Raw genomic sequence first — 15,660 nt, 5'->3', positions numbered from 1 at the left:
AGATAAAACTGAAAAACCAAAGTTGGTTCCAGTAAATTCGCAATCATGTGGATGGAGCAGATTTCTTAGTTTTTACCTTTATTGTGCTAACTGGCAACGTTCAATCATTGTCACACTGTCCTTCCCTTCCTCCTGCCTTTCCTGCTTTCTCCCCCCTCTTCCTTTTACGGCGGGGGGGGGGCGGTGATTTTGGAAGTGAAGTCAGACATTTGGTTATCTGGGCACAGAAAAGGGACTCAGAAGTACTTTTAAGAGCCTATTTGTAAGGTGTCCTATCATACGATGTCCTGTGGTAAAACACAACTTCGGGACAGGAGAAAAGCCGCCAGGGACCACTTTCTCCGACTTGTCCTCAGGTACCCTCACGGATGGAGACACAGCTGGTCAGAGGGGTTAAGCAGGCCGGCAATGCTTTGTTGTGAGTCTAATGATTTCATAAAGAAGGTTTTTAGAACACAGGTTAGCAATTTACTAATTTCACTTCATTCTGGCTACCAAAGACTATACCTTCAAAAACCAAGATTTTAAAAATCTGCGAATGCATTAAATGTTTAAAAAGCAATAAATGCCTTAAGTGATTAAGCTGATTTTACTACGCGTGGGTAAGCCAGGGATCTGGAATGGCCATTGTCCTCAAAGTACAAGAAACTGAAAAACCACAGTAAGCTACTCTACTAGACGGTGTCGTTTTCTGATTTCGAAAATTCTCCTTAGACGGAGAGATCCGTTTTGAGGGTATGAAGAAATCTACAACCAACCCTAATCATTGTCTTAAAAAGCAAAGCACCACTGACGATCTAACTAGCGAGTCTACCGCACATCCTCTTGACCTGAGAGTCGTCTGGAAAGTGCACAGACGGGGGCTCAGCGAGCGCAGCGGGCCAGCTCTGCCACAACAGCTGGGACCATGTGGAAACGCTGCTTCAACACACTGCCTCACGGAAACCCGAGGGCGTTAATGTGACACCCTGTACTGCCGGGCTTCAAACTGTGAAGGTGAGAAGCTAATCTTAAATGCTACCTATCTGCATGGCGTCTATGCCGCAAAATGGCCACTACGTCCCACTTGGTCGGACACAAAACAAAACCACTGCTCTCCTTGTGGAGAGCCTCAGAAATTCCTCACAGTCTCCTCCTAGGGTGATGGTAGAGAGTCTTTTCTAGATGCTTGTTGGCAATCCTTAAAAACTGCTCACAGAATAATTTATCTTCAGGGAAACCTTCTTTAGCTTCTGAGGCACAGAGATGTGCGCTGGCCCAAGCAATGAGCTGGCTGGGCAAGGCGGGGGGCAGGCGGGCACTTGGAACAGAGGCACAGTGGGTATTCCTCTTTTTTTTTTTTCATTTTCATAACCCTTTATTTAAGAATCTGCTTATCATACATAAAGGCTTTTGACTCTATTTGATGCAATAGGAGAAAAAATAATTCCTCTTTCAAATATCACTATACATTGCTTAAAATTCCCTATCTTAAATGGCAGCTGTTTCACCCATACTAACATAATACTTATAGAAAAGACTTCTAATTCTTTCTATATATATATATATATATATTGACCCCAAATGCAATTGCCACAAGTATTAAAATAGCCATAGTAAATTCCATAGCATTACACTTAAAGTCCTTCATTGTTTATTCAACAGAGACCTCAGTAGCATGTCTGGAAGTACAAATGAGATCATGCACTGTTTATTTATTATATACAGGAGGTATTTTTCTCTCTGCCTCATCCTCTGTTCAGTCCAATATTCTTTCTCTTTATTTGGCCCCTGCTCCAATACCCAATCACTTTTTAATACTACTAGTTGTTGAATTTAAAGACTGGCCTCCAGAAAAAAAACATTCTTTGTGTGATCTGTATGATGACTATATTAAAGTAAAAAAGTAAGTGAGCAATGTAGTTTTTTGAAATCCACCCCAAATAATCTTAGTGATGTAATTTGATTGTTACTATATTCATATCTAAAATGCAAGATTATCTTAGAGGTACGATCATTACAAATGACTTTTAGTCTGCATAATTATATATTTCAAAGCTGATCTGAGTCGGTTTAAAAGGCTATAAATTGCAGAGAAGTAAGCAGCTGCCTTCTAAAAGAATTTGTAATTAACAGATCATCATAGTATTTTTTTTTGCAATTAGGAAGTACATAAAATAGCTTTATTTGCAACAAACAAACTATAGCATTACTTTTAAGACATGAAATATAAAAATCACAAGAAATTGATAGCATTTGAATAAGTAGCAAAGTTGCTCAGTGTAATGAATTTTGCTGTCTGGAGAGCCCATTTAAAATTCAGTCTACTTCTAAGCAGTATTGTGTCATAGAGTAGAAAACACACTAAGGAGCATAAAAGGCCTGGGATTTGCTCTTCTCTTAACTGAGTCTTAACTGAGTAACTGATAGTATAGCTTTGAGTGACTCACTTAACCTTTCTAAGACTCATTTTTCTGCAATATCCTAAATTCCACAACATCTTGGGGATAGTGAGGCTCGAGACAGTTTTCTAGTATGTAAATGGTAACAAACAGGAATTATCTGCTCTTTCCTTTCCCCATTTATTAGTGGGCTCCTCTCATCATGTAGTAGAAAGTAAATATCTTTGCTTAAATTCAAGAGAGTTTAATAAACCTTTTTTTTTTTTTTTTTTTTGCCAACGAGGAGCAGCAGTTCATGACAGCCAGCATATGTGCCCAGAAGAAAGCTGGCCCCTTCCTCCTCAGGCATCCTTGGCTGACATCACGGGGGCCGCGTGACCACCGCGTGCGGCCCTGAGCGGCAGCGGGGAGCCCAGCACGACATGGAGGAAACATGGGCCCTGAAGGTGGCTGGTAGTCAAGTGACGCCTCTGTCTCGTCCATAGTAACCACGTGGGGCCTGCAGTTAATGAACTTCTGAATTCCCACTCCCTCTTTATCACATTAGAAAACGTCGGGTGCCTGGGTGGCTCAGTCGGTTGAGTGCCCGACTTCGGCTCTGTCATGATCTCATGGTTCATGGGTTCAAGCCCTGCGTCAGGCTCTGTGCTGACAGCTAGCTCAGAGCCTAGAGCCTGTCTTCAGGTTCTGTCTCCCTCTCTCTCTGTCCCTCCCCTGCTTGCACTGTGTCTCTCTCTCAAATACTAAACAAAACATAAAAAAAAAATTAAAAACAAATTAGGTAACGTCACCCTCCATGTAGGGTTTACTGAGTGAATTAGTAATAAATGTAAATGGCACATAACACTGTGTGTCCTCAATAAATGGGAACTATCCATTTATTCCACATGGATTCTCAAGTTAGCATTGCAAGCTGTGTTAAAAGAGACTCAGAACATTTCCTGGTGAAAATACTGGAACAAAATTATTTTGCAGACTTACACATCAGATGTTACTATTAAGTGCTGTCTGATATTTCTGAATAAAATATTTGGCTGTAGGGGCAAGGAGAAATGGAAAGGAACAGCAATATTTCCAAAAAATCAGACAAACAATTTTAATTTCTCCCAAAGGTTGATGCTGATTTTATATATTTCTTTGCATCGGCTTTTTCAAAGGTACCGACATTGTAAAAACAGAGAGCAGACAAAAGAGATGTAACTTTTGGCGAACACTCACACATGGTCATGTTTCATAGGCGGCCAGGCCTGCAGGAGCAAAGCCAAGTGCTGGAATTCAACCTCTTGGCGGCTGCATTCCAGGAGCTCCACGAAGAGAGAATAGCGGTTTTCTTCATTCTCAACGTCGGCTACGTCCACCTGGAAGTGGAAAGACAGGCTTGACGCTGGTGGCAGAGACTGCTTAGCTGGTCCACAGAAGGATCCACATTTGAGGACTCTGAGGGGACAGTCTCGAAAACGTTTACAATGTGTTGGGAGCTACGATTTAACACTACACCCTCACCTCCCCAGGGCAAAAAAACCTTCAAAAGCTCTGAGCCTTATGCAACTTAAAACATTTATGTTAAAGGCTGTTTGAACAAATCACAGGAAGGTTCTTAACGTTCCTTACAAAAATACATTTAAACAAGTATTTCCAGAGGACTGGCTTACTGATTCTTAACATATGTTAAGTTAAAACACAGAATTACTTGATATGAAACTACAATAATTCATCTTACTTAACATTTGCCAATTTTTTTTAGTTGAAATTATCCTCGATGCACTTCAACTTTTCATTTTAGCATTATTAATGCTAAGTCTTCATGTTTAGAAAACTTCTCTAATTTGAAATTGAAGATTTCACTGAAGTGTATTTGTCATGAATTTTGTTACACATCAACATAAAGCAAAATATCTTTTATTGGCATCTCAGTTTCTGGTGCAAATGGAGTCTTGATCAAGTCAAGAACACTAATTCTTTCTCTCATTGCCTAACTGAATGATATTTCCTTTATTTATAGTGAGGCAGTCCTGAAACGAATCCCATCTCCAGAACCTCTGTGGATGGAAATGTTTGCTATGTTAAGCTAGAAAGCAGTTTTAGATAGAAAACGAAGCTGAAAGCTGGGGTCCTGTTCCCCAGCCTTTCTTAACACAGATGCTTTGCATTTAAGTCTATTAGACTCAGATGACAGATGCCTTGAAAAGATGAGAATGGATGGTCACCTGTACATTTGCTAAATTTTCCATATAAATACATATATACAAAGCATTTAATTTCATAGTCATTCTGGCTCTGATCCCAAGTAGCCACCTGAAAAAGTCATAGCATATAGTCTGCATTCTCACAAAACTCGATATGTACTATGAAATTATCACTAATTATTAGGGGAATCCTGCTCACACAGTGACCTGGTGATCAAAACCTGCTTGAAAGCCCCACATCATTCTTCCATGGACTAAGAACTCAAAAGTGTTTTGTAGGTTTTGAAATAATTTCATGACCAAAGAAGAGTTCATCCTTACAACTGTTTGGGGTGGAGAAGAGCATAGCTATTGTTCATTTTTTAATTTTTTTATGTTTTTAATTTATTTTTGATGTGCAGTCAAATGCTCTACCACTGAGCTATATCCCCACACCTTAATTTATTTTTGAGAGACAGAGAGAGGCAGCTCAAGGAGGGAAGGGTCAGAGAGAGAGGGAGACACAGAATCTGAAGCAGGCTCCAGGCTCTGAGCTAGCTGTCAGCACAGAGCCCGGTGTGAGGCTCGAACCCATGAACCGCGAAATCATGACCTGAGCCGAAGTTGGATGTTTAACTGACTGAGCCACCCAGGTGCCCCGAGCACAGTTGTTATCAACCTCCCTTTATAGATGCAGAAACAGGCTTATCTGTCTTGGTAACATGGCTGGCAAGTGGCACAGCCAACATGTAATTATGATCAGATTAGAATGTTCTGGAATTAGCAGACTCGATAAGCTAGACAAGCAAGCTCTGAATTATTTAAATAGGTGGTCTATTTGGGAGTTCGGCAATATTTTCCCACCTGTTTATAAAGAAATGTTAAAAAAAAATTCCAAACTTAAGACATCCACCTGTTTTTACCTGACCTCCCACCTTCCACTGCTCTCCAGGCTCAGGGTCTCTCAGGTGGTCTGTGTCCACCATGCACGCCTCCTCCTCAGGAACTTCGATCTGTTTTCTCTGCCTGACATGTTCTCTCTACAGATATCTGGATGGTGCATTCACTTGTTTCCTTCAAATTCCTCCAATGTCACCACATCAGGGAACGAACTATGTAACTGTCCACCTCAAGTAGTGAATTGCCCTACACCGTCTGTCCCCTCCCCCTGTTTGGCATTTACAAGGATCAGAGATATTTCATATGTCTTTGTTTCTCCCCTTTCTTCTCCCATAAGAATTGAAGCTCCTTGAAAACAGAGACTTTCACTTATTTGTTCACCAGTTTATCCCAACTCCTTAAGATAATGCCTAGCAGACAGTAGACACAGAGTACTTACTGAGTGTATGAACAAATGGATATTCAAATAAATCAGTGAAGACAATTCATCATTTATAAAATATTGTAGCACAGGATGGCGATGCTGAATATTCATGAGTTGCCATACATTTTTGGCTCTTTTTTTGTTTTTTTTTTTAACTGGAGGCAGACATGAGGCTTAAACTGAGGATATCACTGACCACTGAGGAGGGAATCAGTAAACGGGAGTCAGAGGAGGCCTGCGCCGTGACGTCATGTCTCCACCAGTAATGCCTTGTGGCTAGCTGTGTGATTTTGGCGCAGCCCCTCTCTTTGAGTCCCATTTTCCTCATCTCGAAAATGGGCTCTGAGAAGCTCTGCAGTTGTAAAGTTCTGAGGAGGTGCCTGAAGGTCCGCAGGAGGGAAAAGGGCGGGTTAATGGCTGCTTTGGTCTGAGTTACAATCCAAGTTTTCATAGCTTATTTGTAGAAAAGGTTTTGTGGGGTTTTAAAAATGTTTACTTACTTTTGTGAGAGAGAGAGAGAGAGTGCGTGTGTGCACAAGCAAGTGGGGAGGGGCAGAGAGAGGGAGAGACAGAATCCCAAACAGGCTCCATGCTGTCAGCAAGGAGCCTGGCATGGAGCTCGAACTCATGAAGCATGAAATCATGACCTGCACCAAAGTCGGACGCCTAACCGACTGAGCCACCCAGGCACCCATGAGTTTAGTGTTTTAAAAATAGTTAAAACGAGTGATGGCTCTGTAGTTCTGGCAGGGTCAGCCCGTTTTCTTAATTAACCACTGTGTGATTAGTAACAAGCGGCTGCTCTTTTACGTGAACGGTGGAGTCTACATAGGTTGCTGAGGATACCATGAAAAGGAAGAGATTAGGAAAAAGGGATTCTTGTTTTCAAGATCATTTAGATTTTTTAAAATGTTTTTTATTTTAAGAGAGACAGAATCCCGCTGCATTCTCAGTGCAGAGCCTGATGCGGAGCTCGAACTCATGAAACGTGAGATCCGGACCTGAGCTGAAATCAAGAGTCAGAGGCTTAACCAACTGAGCCCCCCAGGCACCCCAAGATCATTTAGATTTCTTTTCAGAAACTATTAATAGCCTGTAAATGTTTAGGACGTGTGGTTTATCTAAAAGGAGAGAAAGATTTTTTTTAAAAAACTATAAATTAGGGTTGCCTTGGTGCCTCAGTCAGTTTAGTGTGTGACTCTGGCTCAGGTCATGATCTCACAGTTCGTGAGTTTGAGCCCCACGTCGGGCTCTGTGCTGACAGTTCATCAGAGCCTGGAGCCTGCTTTGGATTCTGTCTCTTTGCCTCTCTCTGCCCTCCCCTCACTTGTACTCTGTCTCTCTCACTCACTCTCTCAAAAATAAACAAACATTACAAAAATAAAATAAAAAACTGTAAATTAAACCTTTATATGCTTGTTTTTCTATTAATGTATAAATAACAGTTCTTATTTTTAACACGTATTTAGCAATGAGTTTCTTTCTACAACACCTTTTTGAGTACACAGACATTTTTAAAGTGTGCCTTTGTCAGGAAAAATTTTCCTCTGAAAGTTCATTAGCCATTTCAATTATTATTAACTTCATTTTCAGAGCATTAACTTCAGGTTTAAAATACAAATGTGAAAAATAGAGAAACTTATACAATTACCTATTTTGTGTAGGCACATTTGTACAGTCCCTCACATCATGAAGGGTTTCAATTTTTAAGTTGCTCAGCTCTTAAGAAAGCAGTTTTAGGGGCACCTGTGTGCAGCACATGACTCTTGATTTCAGCTCAAGTCATGACCTTGCAGTTCATAGGATTGAGCCCCACATCAGGCTCTGTGCTGACAGCATGGAGCCTGCTTGGGATTCTCTCTCTCCCTCTCTCTGTGTCCCTCCCCTGCTCACACTCTCCTTCCCTTTCTCAAATAAACAATTGAAAAAAAAAAGATTGGGGCGCCTGGGTGGCTCAGTTGATAAAGCCTCCGACTTCAGCTCAGGTCATGACCTCACGGTTCGTGGGTTCGAGCCCCGCATTGGGCTCTGTGCTGACAGCTCAGAGCCTGCAGCCTGCTTCAGATTCTGTTTCTCTCTCTCTCTGTCCCTCCCCTGCTTGTGCTCTGTCTCTCAAAAATAAACATTAAAAAAATTTTTTTTAATAAAAAAAGAGCAGTTTTAAGTTCTCTACCACTGTAGCTGCAAAAACTTCACCTTACATGAGAGAAGAAAATTGGGCCTAAAAATGGACTTGATCACATTTAACACGAGAAAGAATACACGTTGCCAGATAATCATTATATATAGTAAAACCTTTGATTCTGAGTAGCTTGCTCTGTGGGTCTTCTGTAAGAAGAGCATACATTTCTAATAAATTTTAACTTGATAAACGAGCGACATCTTGCAATACGAGGAGTTTGTGACACCAAATACGATCACAGCTGTGCCAATGTTCTCTCTTTCTCTCACTGTGGGATTGTGGGTAACCGTCAATGCAATGTCACATTCCCACAAAATCCTCAAAAGGAGGCAAAGGCAAGTGTCATTGGATAGGTTCCTTGTTAAAGTTGCACTAAAAGAAAAATATTCCACTGAGCCAACAGAAGCTGTGATTTCATCAGTGATCGTGAGAGTCGTCCTGCACAATCACCTTCCTCTCTTGCCTCCCGCACACCAGCCACGGAGGCTTTCAGAGGCAAGTGCAGGTTCATTTGTTTATTTTTCTTTACACTCTGTATGTTCTTTATTATTTTGTATTAGATTACAATATTGTAATCACTTTTATATGAATATTTTTGGGTTGTGGAACAAATCATCTGAGTTTCCATTATTTCTTATGGGGAAATTCGCTTTGATACACAAGTGCTTTGGGTTACAAGCATGTTTCCAGAACACATTATGCCTGCAAACCAAGGTTTGACTGTACTTTGAAATACAGGTGATTTATGTCTATATATTATCTAAATTTATCTAAATTTACCAAGATAACATAAAGTCATCTTGTTCATCATATCCTATAAGGTTTTAAAAATAAATTCAGGTAACCAAAACAAAATTAATTTTTGTAGAAAGATACACATATGCAAAGGACTTCCAGCCTGAACAAAATGGCTTTGACCCATTTTTCCTACTCCCCTATTAAGCACAACTATAAACTTTGGAAATGAAGGGAGACAACAAAAAAGTCTTAAAGGTGGTAAAAGGAAAGTTAACTGGTTTGGGACCCAGGACTGGAGGAACGCCACATGCCCGGGGTCTGGCATCTCCTCCCCCAACTGAAGGATACTCAGACTCAGTATTTCCTGACTCCTGATCAAAAATCACAAGACAGGCTGGATAAGATCATTTCTCCTCAGACTTCCAGAAGGAAGGGAGACAGAAGGTGGAGTTTAAAGAGTATTTTAAGAAATGACATTTAAAAGCATCCCAAATCTGGTGGAAGATATCAGCCTATAGATTCAAGAAGGTGAGCTAACCCCAAACAGGGCTTAGTTAGCCCAAAGAAATTCAGGCCTGGACACATCATAATTAAACTCTTAAAAATTAAAGACAAAAAAAAAATCTTGAAGGCAGCCAGAGAGAGAACAACACAGCACCCAGAGAGAGGATGATGATTTTAATAACAGTGCATTGCTTATGTGAAGCCACCAAGGCCAGAACGAAGAGGCACAGTATTTCGCAAGCATTAAAAGAACTGTCAACTACAAAGTCTATCTATGGTAAAACTACCCTTTAGGAAAAAACGGGGAAATGAAACCATTCTCAGGGAAGGAAAACTAAAAGAATCTGTCACACACAGCCTTCATCTTAAAAACTGGCTAAAGAAGTTTCTTCAAATTGAAAGGACATGGGGTTTGGCCCAATATATTTTCCTATCACAATTAGTCATGCTGCTCATTAATGGTTATGAGAATTAAACAATCTTAAGTTGAAGAAAATCACTATGTCATACAACTGACAAGTTATCTGGGAAAAAAAAAAGAGGGAAGTATTGTTTTGAGTCAGTAGAAGAAAAGCAATGGGTCTCAGAGCGGGCAGAAGTCATGGGAACGTAGGATCAACATTAATCCCGCGGGAATTTAAGTTCTCCACAATATCTGGACACAAGATGTCAGGCGAACATGAATGCAGATCTAGGAAAGATTCAGATTCTCTCTTTTCCAGAGGGTAGTACAGTTCCTATTCGGATATGTGTTCCCAGCACCAAAATCCACTTCAGGGAAGTGTGAGCAGTACAATATGGAAACAGCTACAGTGAAATGGCCATCGAACATATTTTAGCATCAAGGGAAGACCAGCCAGAGGTGGCCAGCAACAGCTTCCACATACTTCACTGAGGAGACTGTAAAATAATGACAAAAGGGCAATCTGATTAAATACGCAGTTTTCAAAACAGTGCTGATAAAGTCAAAGTAGCACGGAAAGACATCATGCTTTGGACGTGTCGCTGGAACTTTCTGAGCCTCACTGCCTCTTCTGTAAGACGAGATTACACATAGTATATGATAGTTCTGGTTATTAAATAAGAATGTGTGAATGAAACAGCCAGCAAAGTGACTGGCGCATGGTAGGCACATAATAAATGACAGGTATTATTTGTATTATAGCTACATATAAAAAAGCAGAAACAAGGATACAGGCTGTGATTTCTTCTAATAAGAATCGGGTTGATAGATTAACGGGACAGGAAAAGAACACAAAGTGTGGCTGCTTTAGGAGAATGGGATCCTGGGTTAACTTTCATCTCTAGAATTTGTTATTCGTACAATATGGGATTTGCAGTGGCTTGACAGCATGCCTTCTTGAGACAAGTGATTAGCAATTTCTCATAAGGTTTTCTTCTATGTTTTGTTTGATTTTAGAGAAAGTAATGTATGCCTCCATCTCTCCCCAGGGAGCGCAGGGGATGGTGGCGGTGGTGGTGAACAGAGTGCCCTACAGTTAGCGGAGGTTCCATACAGACGCCTCTAACTGAACATTACTGGATTTTATTTTATTTTTTAATTTTTTTAATGTTTATTTATTTTTGAGAAAGAGAGAGAGACTGGAAGAGGTGCAGAGAGAGTGGGAGACACAGAATCTGAAGCCGGCTCCAGGCTCCAAGGTGTCGGCAGGGAGCCCGACATGGGGCTCAAACTCACAAACCATGAGATCATGACCTGAGCCGAAGTCGGACACTTAACCGACTGAGCCACCCAGGCGCCCCCATTACTGGATTTTACAGGGCAAAATTCACATGTGAGTCGAACATAAAGATCTCTCTTTCCCTTTTGTCTCTGAAAGCGATGCTTCTGTCCTCACTGAATGAGGTGACTTTAGCCCCTGCTGGAAGTCAATTTGTCAAGTAGCTACAGCCTCCTTATCAGACATTGAGTCACTGTCCTTGACAAAGTGGACTGAGTCACCTATGCTTAGATGAAAACCGCTGTATCGAAATGTGCCCGTGGCCACGGACAGTGAGCATGACTGTCGTAAGCTGAGGCTCTCCTCCTGAACGCTGCATCTTCCCGCAGGCACGGACAAGGTGGCTTATTTGATCTTCAGATACGTGTGAACATGAAATCAATATTAATGCACATAACCATCCTTTGTGAATGGAAAATAATGAGGACGATTCTCAATGTACTAACGTCAATCCCCATAGTCCTACCTTCCCTATGAGCCGATGAGTTGTTACACCGTCTCTATGATTAAGACAGTGGGGGGGAGGGGGTGTGAATCTGAAATTATTTCAAAACTAAGAGTTAAAAGAACAAAACAAGAGAGATCAGCCCCAGCTACCTCACATCCTCACTATCCCCAACCTCCACGCGCTGCCATGTTTCCTGCCTCTTCTCCCCTTCGCCCTCCACCATTCTCTGCAGTCCCTAGAAGGGATGAGGAGACAGCGCTGTGAGCACGAGGTCAGGAGCATGACCCACGTGGTGGCTGAGGTTCTTGCTCCTTGGGGCATGAAGCCCCGGAGGGGATTCCCCTGCTCCAGACAGCGCCCATGTGGGTCCCGAGGTGACTTGACCCGGGGGGGGGGGGGCAGTACCCTGGGCTGGAGGAACCAGCCCCGCCCAGTGACACTTGCTAAGCCCAAGTGTGCAGCCCAGGAAGAGGCTGCTGTGGCCCAGGATGTGCACAAGCCTCTGGCCAAGGTCTGCCGAGTGAAGGGGATGAGCGGGGTCTCTCTACCTGACCACACCACCCTCGCCCCCCAAAGTGTCGTTTAGAATTAAACCAGCCCCGACCTCCAGTGTCTTCCTCCACAAAACCAGTGGGTCCCCTGCTCTCTCCTCAGGCACTTTGTCACAAGTTAAGCAAACATCAGAGGGCCACCAAATGTGTTTCTTGTCCCCCCACATCTAAGCAGTCACCAGGGCCCCTTTCTTTACCCTCCTCTATCTTCACAGCTGGCACCACGTTCAGGGCCAAGTCTGGGCAACCTGACCCCTGCTTTTGTCCCCTCCCTGGCACCCTCCAGCCCATCCTTCAGGAAGAGGTCGAGGGTTTCTCCTAAAACTGCATCTCTGATCGCGGTGCCTCTCACGCGTCTCTCCTCCATGCGGGCTCTGTGCCATAACGGTCAGACCCGCCAGGACCCTGGGGGCTCTGCTGCGCTGCACTCAGCCCAAGACTCACCTGCAGGTGCAGACTTCTATCGTAGCGTCTAGAGCCTTCGGGCATGGACCTCTTTGCGTATATTTCTATGTGCTCTCCTGGAGCGGAATCCCCACACTAACAGGGGACAATGACCTGGACTGGAGTCAGAGACTGATGCATATCATCCCGTGTAATCTTCACACTCACACATTATTTCCATTTCACAGATGAGGAAACTGAGGTTGTGAGAGGTTTGGTAACTTCTCCAAAGCCGCAGAGCCAGTGAGTGGTGAAGCTGGGTGTGAATGCAGTTCTGCGTGGAGCGTCCAGACGCTTCCCTGCCAACTGCCTGGTCTCTCTGTCTATCCCCAGAGGATACAGTGGATGGTGCATAACCTGTGCTGGGAGAATCTTCAATGACTATTTTACATATAACAGTTCTTAGGCGTGGCGTGTTTCAGAATGTTTTTACTGAGCAGCAGAGAACATACAGTGCTCCGTACTGAGCCAGTGAGAAATGCTATGAGGTGAAGCGATGCTCTCTGTTTTCTGAACCAAACTCCTCACTAGTCATACTCAGTCCTGGCAGTCCCAGCACAAAGAGAAGATGAACAGAGCTTTGGGTGGCCCAGTGCTACCCAAATGTGAGAGCTCAGGATCGTTCCCTGGCAGGATCTTCCCGGGAAGAGGTGGAGTAAAGGGCCAAGAATATGGCCGTTGAGATCAGACAGAACCGGGTTCAAACTCCAATACCCTTGTTCCCAAGCTAGGTGACCTCAATTGGATATGTGATCTTGTCTTAAACAGAGAATGGTAACGACTTTGCAAGCTGTTCTAAAGATTACATGCGGTAATGTGCACTTAATATGCATACCGCAGACCTCTCTTCTTCCCGCCATGATGCCCATCACAAGGAGGAGTATCTCTAAAGGAAAGGAGCCCTAATTCACAAAGAGAGGCCTTCTGAGGTTTCCAAATAGTTGCAGAACCCAGTACCATGGATGCTCTCTCAGCCCGAAAAGGCACATCAAGCTCTGTTGGAACATTTCAGATCTCTTGCTTATGTCCAAACAGGCTTGTGACTCATTTGCTTCCATAAGAACAGCAGCCGGCTGGCCAGAAATCACTGTGAGCAAAGTACAGCAAAGTAATATAAAACAGTGTGAATCTTAAGAGCACGAGGCTGCACTGCAAGGAAACCTTTCCATCATTCCAAGCGAGTCATCTTGCATGTAAGGGTGGAGCAGCCTGGTCCGGGCCTTCATCATTCACGGTGAGGATGGAAGACTGAAGCTCAGGGGTCCTGGCCTTGCCATTCTAAGGGTGACCTTAGATAAGTGTCTAAAAATTGAATATTCATTTATTCAACAGATACTTACTGCGGGTTCGTAAGATCCCTGTCCTCACGTTATTTATATTCTAATGGAAGAAGAAAGAGATCATATAATAGACTGACAGAAGGACAGGCGGGGAGAAGTGAGCAGAGAGTGGTGATCAGAAGAAAAGTAAGAGGTTATGACATCAATGGTGACCGGGGCCTAATTTAGGATGCAGTATTTTAGAAATGGTGACATTTAAGCTAAAATCAGAGGGAGTAACTTCTTTCTGGACATCATGTCCTTTTCTATAAAATGTGACTTTGGAACTGGCACGCTTTTGAATGAAAGTCTCGTCTGGTTCCTGGAGTCGGTTTCCATGGCTGTTAAGGATATGGTACATGTGTGGATAGTTCGTATGTGGGGGACATATTATATGTGTGTGGGCACGTCTATTTTTAACATCAAATCTTATCCTACACTTGATTACGCAAATCATTTAGGGTGGTGAGTCTTAGCTTTGAAGCCATTTAAGGGAACAGTAAATTCTTTATAGGAAACAAAACCTAGCTTTGCATCCTGAACCTGCTCCCCTGCTCCCGGTCTGAGCTCTGATAAAGAAGTGTGTATTTTGTTCACGTTTTGGCAAAATGAAGCCAAACTGGCCTTTGACCAGCAGAATTAATATGCCCTTGCATGTTTCAAAGTAGGCAAAATGCATGAATTTGTAATAAGATTAGAAGTTTCCTTAGACTAATTTTTCTTGTGATCGCTTACAACCAGAAATCCAGACAGAGGGAAATTTTAAAAGATGCAACCCTAAGTCACATGTCCCTTTTTATACAAAAACAGAAAAAAACAATACAGTGAAGGGGTATGGAAGTTATTAAGGAAACATCCGTATTTTGACCCATATTTTTCATGCATCAGTTAACTAGAAAATTACAAAACCCGAAAAATTCAGATAAACTGTACCAAGGGAAGTAATACAATACGTTCCTCCCTCCCCGCTTCTCTTCTTCTGTCCTCCATGCTGGGGCACTTTTCTGGAATAGAAAGGAAGGCCTCTCAAGCTGGTGAAAAATGAGGGCCTCTGAATTTTTAATTCTGTTAACTAATCATTAGAAAACTAGAAATCACTGTCTCTCTGAGAACCAGTGAGGCAGGAGGCTCCACAGACTCTGTGTTTAATTTTGCAGGACGTGGCTGGTTTCCCAGCAACACACTGATTTGTAGGGCCACTACTTTGGGCACCTTGAGGATAATTAAATATTAAGTCTCTCTTTGATGTATGCAAAGTTGGCCTAAGAGGATTACCAGCCACAGTGAAGGTTTCAGTCCTACATTTTCTGGTAATTGAACATCGCAATATCATTATCTATTCTTATCTTTGCTCTGTAAGACACTGCCTCTACCCTCAGTAGAGGGTTACCTACTCAATTACCTTGGAGAGTGGAGAAAGGGACAGGGAGTAGAGAAAATGAGAGGCTGTGTAGTCAACATTTTGGGGTCTTCTAGGTGTTTGGGACACGGAGATGAAGAAGAGTCGAATGTATGTGGAGGAAAGAACACTGAGCAAAGCATCCTGTCTCCTCCAGTTCAAGGTTCCCTTCTACACACCAAGTGGGCGAGGCTCACATCCAAGATGATGAAGCGACAGGGAGGAGAGAGGGTGGCCAAGACACATGCTTCTGAAGGACTGGTCCACTCAGCGCCCTGCTCTTTCTGCTGCTTGAGTGAAAGGTAACACAGCTTTTTAAAAACAATCATGGAGCCGACTTCAGAGGTAGACTATAAGCGTACTCCTGTAACACTCTACAAGCTGTTCCTGCTTTGAAGGCCCCACTGTGAAGCGTCGTTTTTCCGCATTCGGTTTCCAGGCAGCAAACCATGATTTTTTTTTT

General features: G+C 42.8%; 1 protein-coding gene across 6 annotated transcripts in view; it reads right to left on the bottom strand.

The window, feature by feature from the left end:
• Nucleotides 1-15,660, bottom strand: part of NBAS (neuroblastoma amplified sequence) — a 315,339-nt gene that overhangs the window by 19,523 nt on the left and 280,156 nt on the right. For all 6 annotated transcript variants that reach the window (XM_029938273.1, XM_029938274.1, XM_029938276.1 and 3 more), the window contains one exon: nucleotides 3,600-3,739. In XM_029938273.1, the coding sequence (XP_029794133.1) occupies nucleotides 3,600-3,739 (140 nt within the window). The remainder of the gene's footprint in view (nucleotides 1-3,599; nucleotides 3,740-15,660) is intronic.

Source organism: Suricata suricatta, chromosome 4 (genome assembly GCF_006229205.1).
Source record: "Suricata suricatta isolate VVHF042 chromosome 4, meerkat_22Aug2017_6uvM2_HiC, whole genome shotgun sequence".
Classification (NCBI taxonomy): domain Eukaryota; kingdom Metazoa; phylum Chordata; class Mammalia; order Carnivora; family Herpestidae; genus Suricata; species Suricata suricatta.
Note: the sequence above shows the minus strand (reverse complement) of the source record. Positions and strands in the feature narration are given on the sequence as shown.